Source organism: Saccoglossus kowalevskii, chromosome 9, assembly GCF_978046115.1.
Source record: "Saccoglossus kowalevskii chromosome 9, keSacKowa6.1, whole genome shotgun sequence".
Lineage (NCBI taxonomy): Eukaryota > Metazoa > Hemichordata > Enteropneusta > Harrimaniidae > Saccoglossus > Saccoglossus kowalevskii.
This window is the reverse complement of record NC_140649.1, coordinates 33,352,708-33,372,777: the sequence shown is the minus strand read 5'-3', so window position 1 is coordinate 33,372,777 and position 20,070 is coordinate 33,352,708. Positions and strand designations below refer to the sequence as shown.

The 20,070-nt window shown below is 34.3% G+C and overlaps 2 protein-coding genes across 2 annotated transcripts; both read left to right on the top strand.

Annotated features, from left to right (window-relative positions):
- Positions 1–5,457: 5,457 nt before the first annotated feature.
- Positions 5,458–10,279, top strand: LOC102802945 (alpha-2,8-sialyltransferase 8B-like). Its single transcript, XM_085503422.1, has 4 exons — positions 5,458–5,566; positions 6,169–6,726; positions 7,078–9,336; positions 9,833–10,279. The coding sequence occupies exons 1-3, from the start codon at positions 5,475–5,477 to the stop codon at positions 7,352–7,354; spliced, it is 927 nt and encodes a 308-aa protein (XP_085359548.1). The 5' UTR covers positions 5,458–5,474; the 3' UTR covers positions 7,355–9,336; positions 9,833–10,279.
- A 2,118-nt stretch (positions 10,280–12,397) lies between these two features.
- Positions 12,398–15,566, top strand: LOC144345439 (alpha-2,8-sialyltransferase 8B-like). The gene is made up of 3 exons (XM_078006873.2): positions 12,398–12,695; positions 13,091–13,648; positions 14,185–15,566. The coding sequence occupies exons 1-3, from the start codon at positions 12,544–12,546 to the stop codon at positions 14,459–14,461; spliced, it is 987 nt and encodes a 328-aa protein (XP_077862999.2). The 5' UTR covers positions 12,398–12,543; the 3' UTR covers positions 14,462–15,566.
- The last annotated feature ends 4,504 nt before the right edge of the window (positions 15,567–20,070 follow it).

Here is a 20,070-nt window from a genome sequence, read left to right as displayed (position 1 = left end):
ATGCCTCGGGACAACATGATAGGTGATGTGAGGGCGCTGTTCACTCTAACAAGAGAATGGTCATTTTTGTACAAAAGACAAATATACTGAATGAAATTTGGTCCAAAACCAAATGGACGTAATGTCCTGAACAAATAAGTGTGATTTATGCGTTTTCCTGATCAAGAGCTACTGTAACAATACCCAATGGAGTGTTTGTCGCGTTACACTGATAGTAATCGATACAATCGCGCAGTAGGTTGATGTTGTCGTGAATGTGACGATTTGGGATACTGCAGCTTTGATCAGAATGGATTATGGAACCAATGACAGATCGAAGACATAGTGACAATGCTTTCGTGAAGATGTTATAATCACTGCACAGGAGGCTAACTTTCCGCAAGTTTTTAAGACAAGTAATTTCCCCCTTTTTAGGTAGTAAAGTGCAAGAAAACCATCACAAATACAACAAACAAAGATATTCACGATCTGCTTCACTGAGATTTGGTAATCCTTCAAGAATAGAATTTAGTGCATTTTCACCAGTGTTATCGGGTGACTGATGTGTAAAGAGATGCATAAAATTTGCAAGTGATGTTAAGTATTTTACAAGTGTCGTCAGTTAGACCATGGAGTTTTTACCTCCATGGTTAGACGGCCATTTTCGCGCTGAATATTGAGCTATTTAGTAAGTGTACGAATGTAACCCATCACAGCACTGAAAAATTAACGCTGTATTTTTTGTGGGAAAAACTCCAAACTAAAATTTGTAAATAGAGGGATAAGTGAACTACTCTCAAATTCAGGCAGTCCATCTTGCTAGGACCAATCCGGTTATAAATTAGTTGACCATGTGGCAACTAATCTAGTCAGCCTAACTACTGTAAAATACTTTATTTTCGCTTGGAATTAATTTTCGCTGAAAGAATGATTCAGTGAAAATCCAGCGAATATTACTTTTTTTCTATACTATACTATACATTCAACTCACCGAAAATCAGTGAAAATAAATTCCATAGTACAAAACACCAAAAAAGTCTTTACAGCGAAAATTAATTCCAGCTAAAATAAAGTATTTCACACTGAGTAATCGGTCATCATACCATTTCCAATCTATCGGCGCTGGCTCTGTGGTGAATTAAAATACATAGTGCAATTTACCCGACGGACGATACTTACCACAACATATAATCTCTTTTGATAGTGCATATTTGTATCACCCCCAACAGTCTCCGGACATCGAGTCGGTAACCAAAATGGCACAATCATATAGACATTATAGAACTATTTAATACGGGTGGCATTGTACACGTTGGTGAATAAATTCATTCTTTGCCGATTATGAAAAATACAGATTGGGTTAGTTCCCGAGAGAAACTGCTCTAATCATATGATCGGATAAAGCGCACTGTAGTATTTAGGTACAATTTCGAGTTGAGATTATGACTTTTCTTTACGTAACACTACGATAAAGAGTTTCCGTTTTCGACATTGTGAAAAGCTTTCGTTTTTTGGGGGATAAAAAACATTAAAAAAAAATTTTGACAAGACAATTCAGGAATTTATATTAAGAATAATTCATAACGAAATGTATTCCCTATGCACCCATAAATAATGTTCATAATTACCAATTACACTAGAATATTACATAACAAAATAATTTGATAAATTCTCTATATTTTTGCCTTTTATATGTCTTGAAGTATTACTGAAAGAAGGTGAATGAAATTACAAACTATGTAGTGTGTTCAACAACTCATGTATGAACATTAACTTAATTCGCTAGCCAGTGTGCAAATTGGCTACCCCAATACTTCTGGGACTTGCAATCATGATAATTTTCTGGAAACTGTACATCAAATCACATATTTTCATTATTAATTGTTCATTGTATTTCTAAATTTCAGTTTTTATTGTTCATAATTATTTACAGTGATAAAACTTTCCGTTCTGAAACCAATTCCAGTTCAGGTTTCAGGTCAAATCCGGATGAAAAACTTCATGGTGAAAATATGCTTTGCGTCGAGAGTTTGCCTACGATCGAAAACATACCAAAACGAAGATAATGATAAATGCCTTCGACTGTTTCCCCCACAGACCCTATCCATTATTTCACCGTAAATTCAGACTGTATGTAAATTGTGTGTTTTTTTATGTTTGTTTCTTCATTGTAAGTGTCGTGGAAATCCATGACGCATTTTTCTTTAAAAAGAAGTATTATTTTTCCGAGCCCGGCGTGGTGAACGAAAGATTTAATTTGGATAATTGTTCGTTGTTGGCAAAAGGTTTACAATGTTTAACCCAAAAACAAAATCTTTTCTGAGGTGGTCCTGAGTATAAGCCCGTCCCTTACTTTTCCCGATTTTACGTGTTCATGTTTCTGGGCTTATGATCAGGGAAGTACGGTAGACTGTGAACTTAGCGAAGATTCTATCTAGAGTCTATCTGACGTCGACGATGCCCCTTGTTCGGATGATAGTTTTATTCCAAATTACGCGGAAGTCTGTGGACAATCTGCTTGGTGTTCCTATGACAATTGTCCCATTGATATTGATTTGCTCTGAGTGCGGCTCAGTGAATACATGGGCGAACATTTTTCCTCCACCACCCTACGAACTCAAGATTGCATACTCGAGCATCCAGACTTTGAAATAATTTGCACGCATGGAGCAGTACTGGAAACATCATTTATTAGACAGTTGGACAGAAAAAGAAAAAAAAAGTTACTGTCTCTATCATTCGCACATCCATAATATTTGCATTTTGATGTGCTTGTGAATAACATTAACGTAAAAGTCGAAGCTCCCTATAGGCTGTAAGTTAATTCATCAATCCAGCCAACTATGGCCCCCTAAGTTATTTATACATAATCAGATAGTATTTCGTCATCATGCTTTGTTGTCTTTCTTGTTTATACCTCATGCGGGCGTTTTTTATGGCAAGATGGCGCGGACGGAAGTCCTTCACAGTTTTATGGTTTCTCATTTTTAAATCACCATAACTCTGAAGATAATCATTTTTTTTTTCAAATTTATAATCAATGTACATAACTTAATAAATACAAACACCAAATTAGGTTATATTAAGTTCCCCTCCAAGCTGATCTAGCTACGACCAGGAAACAGTTCATTGACTGTGTGAATCCTGATACTATGTAAAGATGCATTTGATTGGATAAAACCACGCATTGACGCGAAAAACAACTAATCAGAATATTTGTTCCAAAAAAAGAAAGCAAGTGAATCTATTTCCTCCACTTATAATGCGCGTTGAAAGCGTGACTGTTTTACCGGGGTTTTTAAATCACAAAAATTTAACTGATATTCGTCAAAATAAAAACATTTACGTGTTTAGGCAAGCATTCGTGTGGACTTCTTAGTGATCAGCAACGTCCGTGATGGTACGTCGGCTGCGCTGGTCGTTTACAGATCGTGCCTTTGTTCTGCTCGACGGTGACGATGTTGCCGCTACAGGTTTAGACCTTAAGTTTAGACGAATGTTTTTATCGATATCGATTTTATATATTTGACATCACCTTGTTAGTAAAAATATGGGTACGGTACTACACTTTTCTAGGCCAAATGTTATTTTTTTAATCGTGTTCAAAAACTTGCAACTTTTTGTTCGGTAGTGTTATCACCTCACGGTGACCTGCTACGATAACAAGCCAGAATTTTCACGTGATGGTCTGTTTTGAAAATAATTTTTTGTCTAGGACCAGGCGCACAGGAAATACAACAGGGCGCTGACAATTTAGACAGGGCTTTAATTTCAGAAAGCAGGGCGCAGCGCCCTGCTAAACTTGGCGACGACTCGTAACGTTGGCGCTGTCTTTTGCCGTTAAATGTTTATGAAACTTGCGGCATACTGAAGTCCGGGACTTGAGGTAAACTGAACCTCAAATAAAACGGACGAAAAACAAATACCCCGTTATGATAAAAACTCAACCTCAAGTGAAAGATAAGGTTTGTTTGCGATGTGACAACAATACCGCCCACTTTGCATAATCGCGGGTTATAATTAGTTACGTCACTATGCGTTATCAAGAGGACAGTTGAAAAACTTGTCATGATTATGGAAAACTCTCAATAAATCGAATTGTAGTAGTAAAAAACCAGCGACCGATGTCCTGTTTTAATGTTGATGTTCAAAATAACTGATTTTGAAGTTGTTGGGCTAAACAAATGAAATAATCGAAATAATCGCCCCCAAACTGAGAATTCACAATTGTCTCGTTTTCTCAGTGTTTGTTTCCGGAGCACATCGATGTGAATGGTTGAAAATGACGTCTTTCCGGCCACCGCCACTAAGTTGTGTTTTGAACACATGGACTCTATAAGACGTAAGCTTCATTATCGTATTTTAATTTTGACTGAATCATGCGACACTTTTTCACTGTTATTGCGCAAAAACGGACTACATACTTATAAAATCGCAAAATGTTGGAAATATGAATCTTTTGTTCAGGAAAAATAAATAAAACAAAGGGAAAAATTAGAAATACAGGATCAAATTTCATGACCTCTTTTCTACGATAACGTGACTTTCGGGATCACTGTCATCATAGTGGTGCCGCCATTTTCAATTTTAATCTTGTTACAAATTTACCAGTCAGAGGTCATGTGGCCATAAAACAAACACACTATTGAAAAAAATAATATTAATCGAAACTTTAAACCGGGTCTTCCTAAATATATTTAGGTTTGGTGGTTTCTCCTACGCCCTTCTTTCAATTTATCTGCTAAAATGGCAATCCATCTGACCAGACGAAATAGGATGAATGGAGATGCGAAAACAGATGTCACTTGTATGTTCAAGGAAAGGCTACGCTACAGAATAGAAGGTGAATACTGGTACTATACAATCACGAAGAAACTGGACTGCTTCATAGATTACTGGTGCATCAACAGCGGATTGGCAGAGGTTAATAACCAAGAACTGATATTCCCTCGAGATATCGTATAAAATATTTTTGTCATTTTCTGAACCACATGTGATGTAATTTAACAGTAATAACAACTTTATGCTTTTAAAACCAAAAACATTATCTAGACATTTACAACATATGTCGCCTATATATTGAATTATATAATAAACGCTGTAATTCGTTTTAATATACAATTTGTATTGTAATTTTTAGCAATTGTATATAGAGCATGTAATTTTTATTGAACAATGTCATGATAAATAAAGGTTTGTTAAAAATCAAAAAAAAAAAATCTTTCAATTTATAGATCGGCATTTCTCTTGCCAATAAACTACCAGTATCTCGCTACCTTTATTGTTCAACCGTCGCGTGTGCTGTCAAATTAATTAGTTATCAAACGATTCACTGTGTTGATCCTGCAAGCTGACGACAACTGATGCAAGTTAATCATTATATCTGGAGTTAATCTTTTGAAGGCCGTCTCTTACCTACGCTATTCATAATTGTTGACATTTTGTGCAATATGCTCTCGTCATTGTTTTTAAAAAAAATACGCTTGCTTGTTTTGATGACTTCGACAGTTTTCATTTACATGCTATACGGAAAACAGCAGTCATACAATCAGGAACATAACATCAGTTCTTCAACATCACAAATAAGGTATATATCATATTTTGTGTTGTATTGTGTTCATGAGTAAAAGAGTTAATTAATTGTATTAGTGAATTACACGTCGTTGCAATGTGGTACGTCCAGTGGTCTGCACAGGAATTCACATTCAGTATTCTATTGGCGGAACTACATATAGTATATGTGTTGTTTAATAGTCTTTAATACATGTGCAAGGTACGAATGTGTGTTATTTCACGTGTCAGGCAAACATGATATTTCCCCATTTCTTCATAGAGCACACCACGTTGGCCGACAGAGACTGTTCGACGAAAACGCAATGTAATGTTTATTTATACATGTTTTGTTTGAAGCGCATCATACGATATTGCATTGCAACCACGTATACAACGCGTGTATCAGTACAGTGGGTGGGAAAGTAGTAGGTAGAACCGTGAACATTTATAAAGGGCGGTGGTCGTCGCGCCGTGACCTGTTCGATATAAGACTCATAGCAACGCACACAACGCGTGTTAAATACATTGATTGTTTACTTGAAATTCGAACACGCGCTGGGCGACCACCACCTCCCTTTAACAGCAATACGTTTAACTACATGTACATTTAACGGTTTTCTTTATTTTTATATATAGAAAACATATTCGTCAACTATTGCCTCCCACAGTCGATATAACGGTTTTCAAGAAAAGAGTGGCCATACAAAACCTGACGTTTCACAATTTTGCAATAGAAGATGAAGACACAAATAAAGATAACGACAACCAAACATATACTATACCTCGACAAAAGACCTGTGCGGTCGTTGGCAATGGTGGAATTCTTTTGAATAGCAAATGTGGTGAAGAAATCAACTCCAATGATTTTGTTTTTCGTTGCAATATACCGGAAGTGCAGAACTTCACAAAAGACGTTGGCGACAAGACAAACATTACCACAGTCTGCAGTATGCAAATGTACATCGCATACAATCACCTTATTGGACAGAATCCAAACTTTCTATCGCACGTGCCATTGCAAGAATCAATTAGTTTATATCAGTTTTTGAATAACTCAATTCTCTGGTTTCCCAATCCCAATGAAAAGCTTACTGCTGAAAGGTTGCGGACTGTGTTAGAATTTTTAAAATCAAACTATAGTCTGGTGTATCAAACAGCGTACACACAGAAGAACCTGACTGAAGATTTCCAAAGGTGAGATACCATTTACTAATAAATGATATGCATGACGTGGTATATTATGATTTGCTATTTATATATATCTTATATTTATGCCAATACTAATGATACTATGGCGGCATTATTGAAATGTCATTTTTATTGATACATATATGCATATTATGCATACATTGAATGATACATTATTTCCAGAATTTTGCCCTATGTTAATATCTTCATTAAAGCAATGTTAATAAACTTGTTATTGCGAAATCAGAAATGTACATGACTATACTATGTGTCACTATTATCTGGGCATTGTTGTTATAGCTACAAGGTATTTGATGACCATTTTCATGTGCATATCATTAATTTCTCGCATTTCAGTTTATTGAAGAAAAATCCCTCGTCTGGAATGAGAACAATTGCTGCTGCATTGTCTATGTGTGATGAAGTTAATGTATATGGATTCTATCCTCTGCATACCGATCCCCATGGCAACCCCGTGCCTCATCACTACTATGGGTATTTTGCTGAAAAGGCGTGGGACTATAAGGACGAGACTAAGCTACAAAATATGCCAGAAGAGTTTAAACTATTGCAATCCTGGCATGCAAATGGGATTATTCGGTTAGTTACAAATCCGTGTCGATTGTCAAATTAATTAAAACGTATAATAGATAATTTCCAACTAATGAAATCGATGGGAGAAGCTTTAACCGATGGATATATTGGAATATATAGTAAACAACGACTATGAAATGAGACTCGAACACAACTGCAGGGTCATCACTGTTTAAATTTTATTTTTCGTGTGTGTTTTCTGGCTTTCATCCGAATCGAAGGCGTACATATTAGTCTGAATACGTTCAGACACTTTAAGTGGGCAGTTAGGGCGGGTGATTATTTTGCCGGAATTTGCCATAATTATATTGTTTTTTTGTTCGAGATATTTCGCATTTTAGGTTTTTTAGATGTTTACTAATTATAATTTATCACTGAACCTCGTTCCCGAAGTCCAAGAGTCTTTTATATATAATGGCAACAATTTATTTAAATGAGAAATATAGCATTACAAAAAGTCATTTCCTATACGACAACATATATTTTCAGTGAATAATATTTAATAACATGAACAAAATGTAAGATATTCAGGTACTTACAATATTTCGCACCAAACGGAAACGACTTATTTTTTTAATTTTACAGTCAGATACATATAATAACATTCAACATTCTTTTTTTTTATAGAATTTATCAAATTTATGATACTTAACATAATGGCTGACATAAAAGTTAATTAGTTGAGAATTATGAAGATTATGAAGCGTTCGAAAACTTATACATGATAAGTGAACACAGCCATAACCAAATTTACACAATTTTATCAGTTTAAAAAATATGTAGTTCATTTTTCCACTGTCCACTTACATGGACGACTCCTATAAATGAAAAATTACAAAAACAAATAATGAAATATAAAAATAAATACAAACTGAAAATGCTGCCACAAGTTTCTTTACTGTGCAAAATCTAACCATCCAGTGCATTGAAAAAGTCGTGGAACGAGCATGTTTTTTTAATTACAATGAACGTAACAATTTTGATGAACATTTTTGCAAAATCGTTCTGGAGATTTTAAAATGTTATTCAAAACAACAATATTCTTCATTTACTTCATACTGTTTACCTTCTTCCTGACACGATTGATTGCACCTGCCAACAAGGTATTTTATCTGGTAAGAATATGTTTGAGACGTGGGTGCAACAGATTTTAACACACACACACACACACACACACACACACACACACACACACACACACACACACACACACACACACACACACACACACACACACACACACACACACACACACACAATCACACGGAAACAGTATAACTCATATAGTCAAAAAGAAATCAGTTGATCCAAAATGAATTCCACTGAGCAGCCAACTGTTGCCTATAACATTTACCTGGTCGTACACGGGTTGCTGATTGATGGATGTAATAATACTCGGGGTACTAACTTGAGAGTCCAAACAAATTGCCTTTTATAAAGGTAAGGTTGCAAACTTTAACTGATGAGATATATTTTTAGTATAGTGTGGAAATAGTAATAATGTGGTTAATTCTTGTATAAACAAATACTTTCCGTTTTCGACATTGTGAAATTTTTACCAAGTGAAGTCATATTTCAAGACAATTCAAGATAATTCAAGACAAATGAAATGCAAAAATATCGAGAATATAACGAATTATGTTTAAAAAATTAGTAGTGGTGTGCATGTGGAATCAATCTGATTAAAATCTGATGTAGTGTACGGGCTTTAATTATTTTGGCTATAAACTTATTTTAATTTTATGTTTTATTACTTTTGTTATTAATGCCTTTTTATTTTATTATTTTACTTTGATTTTGATTTTGTGATTTTTTTAAAATTCCGCCCTACATACATCTGAGCCGATGCCTATGTAACGAGATTTCAACGAGACCCACTGTCGACGATTTTAGTCAACGAATCACAGACCTTCTTCTATAGCGCACATGATGACGTCACTGGGCAGAGTCAGGTGGCAAACACACTCAAATAAAATGGCGGATTATACCGATGTTAGCGACCGAGAAGAACACGGCTTTTCGGTAAGTTTATCATTGTCAAATGCAACGAAAGTCATTTTTTTATGTTTATATTGTGGCTCGAATGGTTCGAGTTTAGATCGTTATTTTGCGTAGTTATTCTGGGAGTGACGATTTTGTTTCCACCGGTTCGACCGAACACAGGTGTCTTTTTCCAGTCGCTTGCCCTGGAGACGGGGGATGTTTTGTTGACGATCGGGTCAAAACCGTCTACGGTATTGAAGCCGTAGCTGTAAATATTCATCAAAATGTATCAACATTTTGTACATTATACAATAACTCTTTATTAAAGTAATTCAGCTGATTTGGACTGGAATAAAATATTTTTTTATTTGGAACACATCGCAATTGATCAGGAAATATTTTTTTTTGCTCCAATTTTCTGCGTCGATGCCGTGGGCCGGTGACCGTTATACAATTTAAAATTTGCATTGTTTACTATAGCTGTTTACAGTGTTCTAATCATTACGATTTACTTATTTTTTTGCTTCCATTCTAGATAATTATGCTCAGTGTTTGATGTAAAATTGAAGCGATGACTGAATATACGAACCTTGGCTGGCGAAGATGTATCAGGAAGTGTACACATTTGTTGGAAGTGAACAAAATATTCAATGTAATGACAAAAATTGTAAAATGCTGTGGAATTTCTTTTGTAAATAAAAATATACTAGCAATTTTCTATTAATGGTTTATTCAAGTGGGCAAAATATAATGTACAGAAAGATTGCCCGTAGTGTATCGCTACACTGAAAAGTAAGCAACCGACAACCTGTATAAAAGGGGGCCTGTGATTGGCTGTTACTTACGCGAGATTTGAACGGGACTTACGTAGGCGTCGGATCAGATGTATGTAGGGCGGAATTAAAAAAAATCAAAATCAAAGTAAAATAATAAAATAAAAAGGCATTAATAACAAAAGTAATAAAAAATAAAATTAAAATAAGTTTATAGCCAAAATAATTAAAGCCCGTACACTACATCAGATTTTAATCAGATTGATGTGGAATAAAATTTATTATGAAATATTTTAATATTGAGTTCAACAAAAAACTCAAAATCGGTTTTTATTTCAGGTCTTCCCCCCAAAACGAAATTTCACAATTTTGAAAAGGGAAAGTTTTTATCTTAGTGTTATATGTCCATGCCAATAGAGACTTCTGAACAAATAAATACGAGAAGTATGTCAATCATATTAGAATATATACTTTCACTTGGTATTAGCAATATACTTAAAGTTGTTGATGAGCACTAATCCGTACAGGAGTATCTGTATCTGCAGTCAGCCTTAAGAAATGTGTTTGGATCTGAAAGCGATGATCTAGATAAACTAATACATGCCTTCATTGAACAAATAGTAATACAAAACAAATAGAGACAAAATTGCTAAATACGAGGTGTATAAACATCGATGAAAAATACCGTAAAGCATTGACATGTGTAGTATAATCTAGGTTTTCGACCAACTATCATGTTTGATGTCAAATATTTGCAACTTGTACTCAGGAGAGCGGCAGATTCTAGAAATGAACACCTAAAAAATGCATTATCAATATATTTTCAATATCACCAAAATAGAAAAAAACTAAAGACAAGGGAATAAAATGTATTCTTGTTGTAAATTAACTCTATCAGTGTTTATCTAACTTCTCTCAAACTTAGGTATTATATATTATGGTTCTCGGGTAATTTCGATTATGGTGTATCTACCAAGTGCAATGGGGGTAATGGGGAGATAGTAGAAATAAGCGGACAGAATGGAAACATTTATAATGCTGGTAATGAGAAGTGGATGTTAGTAATATGCTCTCCAAGATCTGTCAAGTGTACTAAACCGATATGTTGTTTTATTATATGTATAAATCAGAACAAAGTGTAGTTTTCCTTCCTTTTCAAAGGAAAATTTAAGATTATTAAAATACATGTAGTACTGGTTGTGGAACTCGTTTGCTAAGATTTATCTTGCTAAGTTTTGCTTTGATATGTTGCTGTACTATATATTCTTTTAGAAATATTATACAATTCATGTTATATTATTCTATAAGAAATATTGAGATTAATACAGTGCATTTAGTATTGAGAAACACATTGGCCAGTATTTTTCTTACCACATTTTGCATAGATATATTGCTGTATTATTGTTATTTATTTAGAAACTTTTATACAATTGATGTTATGTTATTCTATAAGGGACATTGAGATTAATAAAGTACATGAATTATATGAGAAACATGAATATTTTTTTTTGTATTTGATTGTTTCTCTGCTCTTGATCGAAACTGTTCCAATCTAACGTTTAGCCAGTAAATAATTGCATTGTTTCACCAATTTTATAGTCTCTCTTGCCAATCTATTATCATTATTTTTATTTTTATCCATCCTTATGTTTGTTATTCAATCTAGATTCTGGCATAACTTGTGGTGTTACAAAAAGCAGTATTTAGTGTGGCGCAAGAAAGATATCAATATTGCTTTTAAAATGTCACACGCTATCCCCGGTTTTACCCGCGAATGACCTCTTTATATTATGTGCACGAAAATCACGAAACTGACTACTAGAATAAATACATGAAGTGTTAGTATTCTATTGAATAAAATTGAAAACCATCAAGTAAATTTACTTCAGGTCCATACCCACCATTTTAATTGAAGTAGAGAAATTGTAGAAATATGCAAGATATAAAGCTTTTACCAAATACCATGCGACACATTTCTATATTCTTCAAAATGAAATGAACAACTATATATTGAAAACATATCGGGTTTGTCCAATATGACAATCAGTGATATCGACATAATCCTATTTAATAAAGAGTGAGCGCTTCTGTTTATGTTTATGTTTACAGTTCCTATCCCAATATATCAAACTAAATATGTGTGTTTTTATGAATATGTCTATTTATAGAATCAATTTGTTTAAAATGTATGAATGCATTTTTAATTACAAGCTGTCGTTTACTGACGTGAAATAATCTCTCGACAGCTGACACTTCTCTTGACTCTTTGCAATTTTGGAATAATGATTTCGTCGTTGTTGTTTAGAAAAATAAACCTTTTCGTATTCCTAACTACCGCAGTATGTTTTTACGTGCTGTACGATAACAGTAATGTACATAGTCGGCCTCCGGCCTCCGACAAACTGTCGTTTACTGACGTGAAATAATCTCTCGACAGCTGACACTTCTCTTGACTCTTTGCAATTTTGGAATAATGATTTCGTCATTGTTGTTTAGAAAAATAAACCTTTTCGTATTCTTAACTACCGCAGTATGTTTCTACGTGCTGTACGATAACAGTAATGTACATAGTCGGCCTCCGTACAACAAGGAGTATAACACCAGTAACCCGATACCACCAACAAGGTATTTATATCTATATTCTATCCAGAAAAAATCAAGTCAACAACATACTTGTGTCAGATAAAACTATTGTCGTGTTTTGGATCACGTCTCTCGGTTGATATTCATACCACAAAACATATTATTATCAAATCATGTATTAATTCGAGTTTTTTAGCGTCTCTAATGTAAAACTGTAAAACATACTTTTCTGTTCTGCTATAAAACTCGTACGACAAATACGAGGCAAATCAAAGTGCACGTCTAATATGTAATAACGAGAAGGACCAATTTGTATCATATCACATACACTCGCTTAATAAAAGTAGATAAAGAATTACCTGCATTATATTTGTTTTCTTTGAGACATGTAATCGAGGTCAGTCAATATAAATGCATTGTTTCCTTATCTTAAATAGAAAACATATTCGTCAAGTATTGCCAACCACACTCTCCATTAAGGTTTACAAGAAAAAGCTAGCAATACAAAACATGGCGTTCCCCACTTTTTCGTTAAATGATGGAGACATAAAGATGGAAAACGATAACCAGACATACACTTTACCAAGGCGGAAGACATGTGCAGTTGTTGGCAATGGTGGTATTCTTTTGAATAGCAAATGTGGCGAGGAAATCAACTCCAGTGACTTTGTTTTCCGTTGCAATATACCGGAAGTGAAGAACTTCGTGGAGGACGTAGGTGACAAGACTAACATTACCACTGTCTGTAGTATGCAAATGTACATTGCATACAACCACCTTATTGGACAGAATCAGAACTTTTTATTGCGTGTGTCATTGAAAGACTCAATTCGTTTACTGCAGTTTTTCAATAACTCCATTCTATGGTTTCCTAATCCCAAGGAAAAACTCACTGGCGAGAAGCTACGTGCTGTGTTATCATTTTTAAAATCAAATTATGGTCTTGTTTACCAAACAGCGTATTCGAATAGGAACCTTGGTAACCATTTCCAACGGTGAGTCTGTCTATATGTGTATTTCATCATTTTGTTACCTAACAATATTTTTTTTGTCAGGTGATTGTGAAAGTTCTGTGGATTTCGGTTCATGATGTGCACGGTCACAGGTGTGAATATATGACTTTGCGCTGTATTATTATATCAATATTTTGATGTGTCGATCAAACATTCACTTGCCAATTAGTCTAATGATTCATAATGACAATATGCCAAAAACTGAGCAACATGGTTAAAATTATTTGAATTTTCTATGAACTTATTTCCAAACATGTCCCTTGTAAATCTTGCATAATTGTCTCATATTTAGAACTAACATTTACTAATGACGTATGATATAGTTACCAAGTGCGGTATCATCCGATCACGGTACACGGTAACTTATCGAGATATGAGGACAATAGCAATAGTAATTATTACAGGACTAGCCACGAACGAGGAATTGTGTATTCGTTGCAAGTGATCTTTCTTTAGCACTAGTATTTGTCAGTGCAACATAATAAGCCATGTGTATTATGATTTTTTTTACATTTCAGCCTTTTATCCAAAAACCCGTCGTCTGGAATGAGAACAATTGCTGCGGCACTGTCTATGTGTGATGAAGTTAATGTATATGGATTTTATCCTCTGCATACTGATCCCCATGGCAACCCCGTGCCACATCACTACTATGGGTATTTTGCTGAAAAGGCGTGGGATTATGAAGACGAGACTAAACCACAAAACATGACGGAAGAGTTTAAAATATTACAATCCTGGCACGCAAATGGGATAATTCGCTTAATAACAAGTCCATGTAGGTTATCGGATTGACAATATCGTCTCGTCGAACGAAGATGCAGCTACCGCGATTCATCATAGAAATAGAAGATAATATGTATTTACAGATTCCTATCTCATGTATGGCAACCGAATGAATACCAATCGCGCTGTAACATGAAAGGTCATGTGTTAACTGCACCTGGCTTCAATGTAGTACTGTTTTAATTTTCACCTTTCTCACCGAACATGGATATTTTATTATCAATTAGACTAGCTGTACAGTCAAACAGAATAAATTAACATCACTTCCTTCGTTGAAATATATTATATTAGTGAGTAATTGTGTTCAGAGAAAGACTACATCTTATCCTATTTTTCAATTGTTTAATAATGATAATTATGGGATAGCTGCGTTTTATACCTCATAAACACATAATCTTAAACAAACTCGATTCTCTTGTTTTACACATTCATGTCATGTTATTTGTGATGAAATCCAATTAACTGTCAGGATTAACTGACACAGCATTACCAAAAACTCTGTAATGTATATATACATTCAATGGTGTCAGCTGGTAATACCATAAATACCCACTATAACTGGTTATTCATATTCACTCACGTCTCTTGCAATAATTTGCATACTCACGGGGATAGTAAATAGGTCATTTAAAAAATCGAAACGCCACACAACGGTGCAACGAAAGAGAAATCCCCTCGGAGATAGATGATTTATGCACTATTTTGTTGTAAATAATCTTCCTTACCACCATAATTTCAAATTGTACTTAATCACTGAAAATGTACTAATCGTATTTTATATGCAGACTCATACAGCGCTTCATAAACTCGTCTTATTTCAGACAGAATTGTAGAGAGCATTGCATGATCAATATTATCGGGCCAACAATAAGTGGGATATATGATAATTACGTTTCTTCAACTCCAGAAGATATCTAAATGTTTAAAAGTATTTTCGAGTAACATTCATTCATTTTCTGTTATTGTTTTTTTAGTCTGACGGTATGGTAAATGTGAATTTTATATTTTGAAATAAGATTAAGTCACCGATAGTGTAATATACTGTGCATGGATTTTATATCATTGATATTACCAAGTACGCTGGAATTAAATTTTGAAAATGATAGTCCTTGAATTGAATATTGTGATAAATATTGATAGAAACGGGCACAATATCACTCTACTAAAATGCCTCTCTTCTAGGTAGAGCAGTAAAATTATGTCCAAATGTTCACTATATCGTATTTATCTTTAAAACTACAACATTTACATTCATACTGTTCTAGACAGAGTACTACCTCAACAACAAAGTTTGTGTATAATGGTGAATACAGTATTATCTAGTTTGTCTAGACCAATATATAGTAATTTTTATTTTAAATTCAGGTGAATATTTTCGCTGATTCAGAATAACTCACCAGATAATAGGTTTTGAATGTGAACATTTTAAACTTGATTGTCATAATATTTAAATTGGCCCAAATCACAACAGTACAAACGTAAGCGCACAAACATAAGACATTAGAACATGCAACAACAATGTAACAATACCAAATACGTTCAAATAAAAACACAGTAACAACGATTCAATACCGCTTCAAAAGATCAACTGAACGATAAGTGCAAATAAAAGGATTTAGACCAAATATTCATAAGTCATCAAATCAAACATAAGATTTGGTGTAAATGCAGTGCCCGCAGTAGAATTCGACATTGTTTTGTGCATTACTACGACTGAAATTTCCTTCTAAATTGACATGGATAACTTATTTACTGTACATTGATAATTATTAATTCGTTTCTGGTTTTCTTGCAACCGAAAATATTTGGTGATTGACTTGGTGCCGCTAGTTTAACCAATAAATAGTACTGTTAGTTTGCGGTCAAAATGTACAATTTCTTAATATTGAACGCACGGGATAATGCTTCTAAATTATATAAAACCTTACCTGATACGTAGATAGATGTCCGTAAACAATATGTAAATCCCCACTGACTTGCACTGTAATGCAAGATAACAACACCTAATAGTATGTAGTTACATGGTGGGAAAAAAATAATTCCGATGAATGAATGAATGAATGAATGAATGAATGAATATACAGATGATTGTTTCTAAATAGCAAACCCAAAGAGCGTGATCGGTCTACAATGCCATATTCTACGTTGATCATTCGGTGATATATTCAAGTACAATTTTGAAATATTCTTTCTTATTATAGGAACGTTATACTTTGTTCTGCATACATTGTTCTGACTACATACCATATCGCAATACTCAATTCCAATGCATTGTGGGATTGATGTGATGTTGCACGAGATGACGTGCTTTATGATTGACGGAGTTGTGTTAGAATCGGTCAAAAATAACCAAAATTAGTCTATGCAATGTATTATCATGAACACATCACTCGCTAGTGTGCTTCGCGTTTCTTTATTATACCACGCACAGAATTGAAAGATTCAGTGATCGACTGTGTATTAATTTACATTAATAAAAAAAAGATGTATTGTACGCTTTTGGCATTTACTCATGTTTATTTAAAGTACAGTATGACATTAAACGAAGAACCTTTTAAGCAAATTTTTCAATTTTTCACCATGATTTAAGCTACACAGCATTAGCAAAGTTGCAAGGCCTGGTTTATATTTTACAGGCAAGTAGCTATGACAATGTCGGTTTATGTATAGTTATCTCTAACAATTATACTTTACAAAAGAACAAACGTTTACAAAAATAAAACGTGGTATAATAAACGTTGTTTGTGACGTTTGGTTTGAATTGTCACAACGTGTCATTGTAAAAAGTATTCAATGCACGCTATATAAATTGTCTCTTCACTTAAATAATTAAATGCTGTACCTCCAAAGCCGACTTACTGACATTGTTGTAATAAATGTAAAAAAAACTAAAGTTGATTTCTTTGATCATAGTTCATGAGCTCCAGAGATATCTCCTGATCTCGATCATTAAGCATTGTTTTTGGACAAGACAGAAAACGTTCGAACGTTTGAAAAAAAATAATGAAGAATGCCGGAATTATAAATCATGAAAATAATTGGTACACCCTATCACACCAACCCAACGATTACAGAGCTCTCAAGAATTAATATAGCATCGTGATGTCCCGGCCTAAGACAGTCGTGAGTTCAGAAATATTTACAACATCACACACTGTATCTGCGTAATAGCCTTGACAGAACTGCAATGATAGGTTCTGCAAACAATGCACTGTGTATGTCAAAACATAACATCACCAGTCCAAAACGGCACAGTAAAAAATAACCAATTATCGATGTGCATCATAAAATCTGCACTGATATTAAAAGTACAAATACACTTTTACTCATAACAAAGTTTCACATCTGGACAAATAATAAACATATCTCAGAAAAACAACCAGGCAGTAATGTGAAATGAATGAGAAAACCTTTATTTCATGGTATATACAAGATCCTAACAAAATCATGATTATCACCATCCCCAACAAAATTTCTAGATAGTGTCTTCAAGTGACAGTTGATGATCCTGACCAAACCTAGCTGAATCATTCCTGACTGCTTTTGGCTAATGGTGATCAACCAACATGATATCAAATGTACCATCAATACCTCAGTGATTTTGACACAACTCCCATGGATCACCCCTAACCCTCACATAATCCTAGTTTCCTGTTTCCCTTATCACGGTTACTCCATAATTGTTTCAGCTCCACAAAAACGTTCCTGCTGTTCTGTAATTAATTTCCTTCTTAAGTACGTACTATTTTGATTCATACGAAAAACACGCTGGTCCTCTGTGAAGTTTCCATTGTAGTTTTCTATTTTTCTCCATTGTGTTTTGTTGAAATGTTGATATAACATAATATCTGCTGCATTCCATGTGACATTATTGCATTTTGTGTGTTTGTGATTGGTGGTAACGTTTTACTATTTACTTTGGATGAATGATACATGACATCATTGTTATCCCAACACATCATTTTTTTTAAGATTACCAAAGACTCATCCAGATATTCAGTGATCAATACTAGATCTAGTTCATTGTCAAGTTCTTCTATTTTGTGATTAACTGCAGTTAAGTTGTCATGGGTTTCATATGCAAGCCTAGTGTAACCAAGCCGCACAAGTTGCCCATTTCTCCATTGGTGAGACATGCCATTGTTCTCTAATTTATAATAATGGGTTAGTATAATTCTGCAGGTTAAGCTTGTTATATGCCTTGTAGTAATAAAATGCAGATCGAATTTGTGTGTAAGGATTACGAAGTATTGTTATGAATTTAGATTTCGGAATCAACCTCTGTAAAGCTGTGTGATTGTACCAACTCAGATGGTTTGCTAAGCCGTCATAATCTTGAACTGTCGTATTACATGTAAACATATTTATCATAACCATGCCATTCAGTATTCTTATTTCAGTTTTAGATGTAGACGACGGGAGTGTAGCTACTAAATTGTGTGTGATCATATATTGTAAAAATATTGAACCAACTGTGGATCCGGCTGTCTTGGTCGTTTTGACAAAAATGAACTTTTGTATTGGTCTGCAAATGCGTGATTGATCATCATGGTCAGGATAGTCGATCTTGTCCAGGTGATGGTTTGTCAGAGCTGTAGTTTTTTTTAAATGGGTAGTTACCACCATAAATCTGCTTAGTATGAGGTTTCCACCTGTAAAATGCAATATATATTTCCACATTACTACAGTGAATAAGAATAATTCGTTATTCATAACTATATATATTTCATATGTGGCATGTTTTGCTGACAAATGACTCTGGAGTTATTTACTGAATAAGCGCCCTCAACGTACACCATCAAAGATTTGACCACGCCATTGATGAACTCTATTTATGTGTGAATATTCCCCTCAACTATTTTCTGCGCTTTTGTTCTGTGATTTTCTTGCGTTGAAACTGAATTGTTTTCAGGGAAAAGTGTACACTACCAGGCATTACCTAGAACATGACGACCCTAAACCAGCCGGGATGTTTTTTTATGGTACTAATATTGATCTGTATGCAAGTACCTATGATTATGGTATTTATAAATATGATATTAAGTAATTAAATTGCTATCGATTATATTGTGCCAAACGATTACAGAAGCCAACAACACTTAAACGCTATTTTGTCACGTGTTCAGAAATGTCCTTGAACCTTGAACTGCTGTTGGTGCACATAACCCAAAAAATTAAGAATTCATGTTATTAAGCAATCATAAAATAGTCGTTGATTTTTTGATGTGGTTATTTGAGATGTTGTGACGTTTAATCTCCCAGGCAGAGTTCTATTTCAATCTACGAATATATCTCTGCCACCACGCAATCTTATGAATATGTCCCTTAAAATCAAAAGTAACATGATCTATTTTTAACAGGTTAAAAATGTACCAGTCTCACATAATCATGTAATGGCTTGTGAAAAACTTATTTAGGTAAGTGATGAAATGTAATGCTTTTCACACGACGTATTAAAAGTATTCAAAATTCCAAACGAGGCTATACTCACACTTTTTGATGTTTGGTAATTGATCGGTTGAATTGGAACCAAACATAATCTGCGATTAACAACCACAGAGCACAGATAATCAGAACAGCAAAGCCAATCGTTTTCTTTCCTTTAACATAATTGACAA

Bases quoted from the DNA above. Each gene is read 5' to 3' on its own strand.
- LOC102802945 (XM_085503422.1), top strand. From the start codon at position 5,475: ATGACTTCGACAGTTTTCATTTACATGCTATACGGAAAACAGCAGTCA. The intron at 5,567-6,168 runs GTATATATCATA...TTTTATATATAG, and splicing joins TCTTCAACATCACAAATAAG to AAAACATATTCGTCAACTAT. The intron at 6,727-7,077 runs GTGAGATACCAT...CTCGCATTTCAG, and splicing joins CTGACTGAAGATTTCCAAAG to TTTATTGAAGAAAAATCCCT.
- LOC144345439 (XM_078006873.2), top strand. From the start codon at position 12,544: ATGATTTCGTCATTGTTGTTTAGAAAAATAAACCTTTTCGTATTCTTA. The intron at 12,696-13,090 runs GTATTTATATCT...TATCTTAAATAG, and splicing joins AACCCGATACCACCAACAAG to AAAACATATTCGTCAAGTAT. The intron at 13,649-14,184 runs GTGAGTCTGTCT...TTTACATTTCAG, and splicing joins CTTGGTAACCATTTCCAACG to CCTTTTATCCAAAAACCCGT.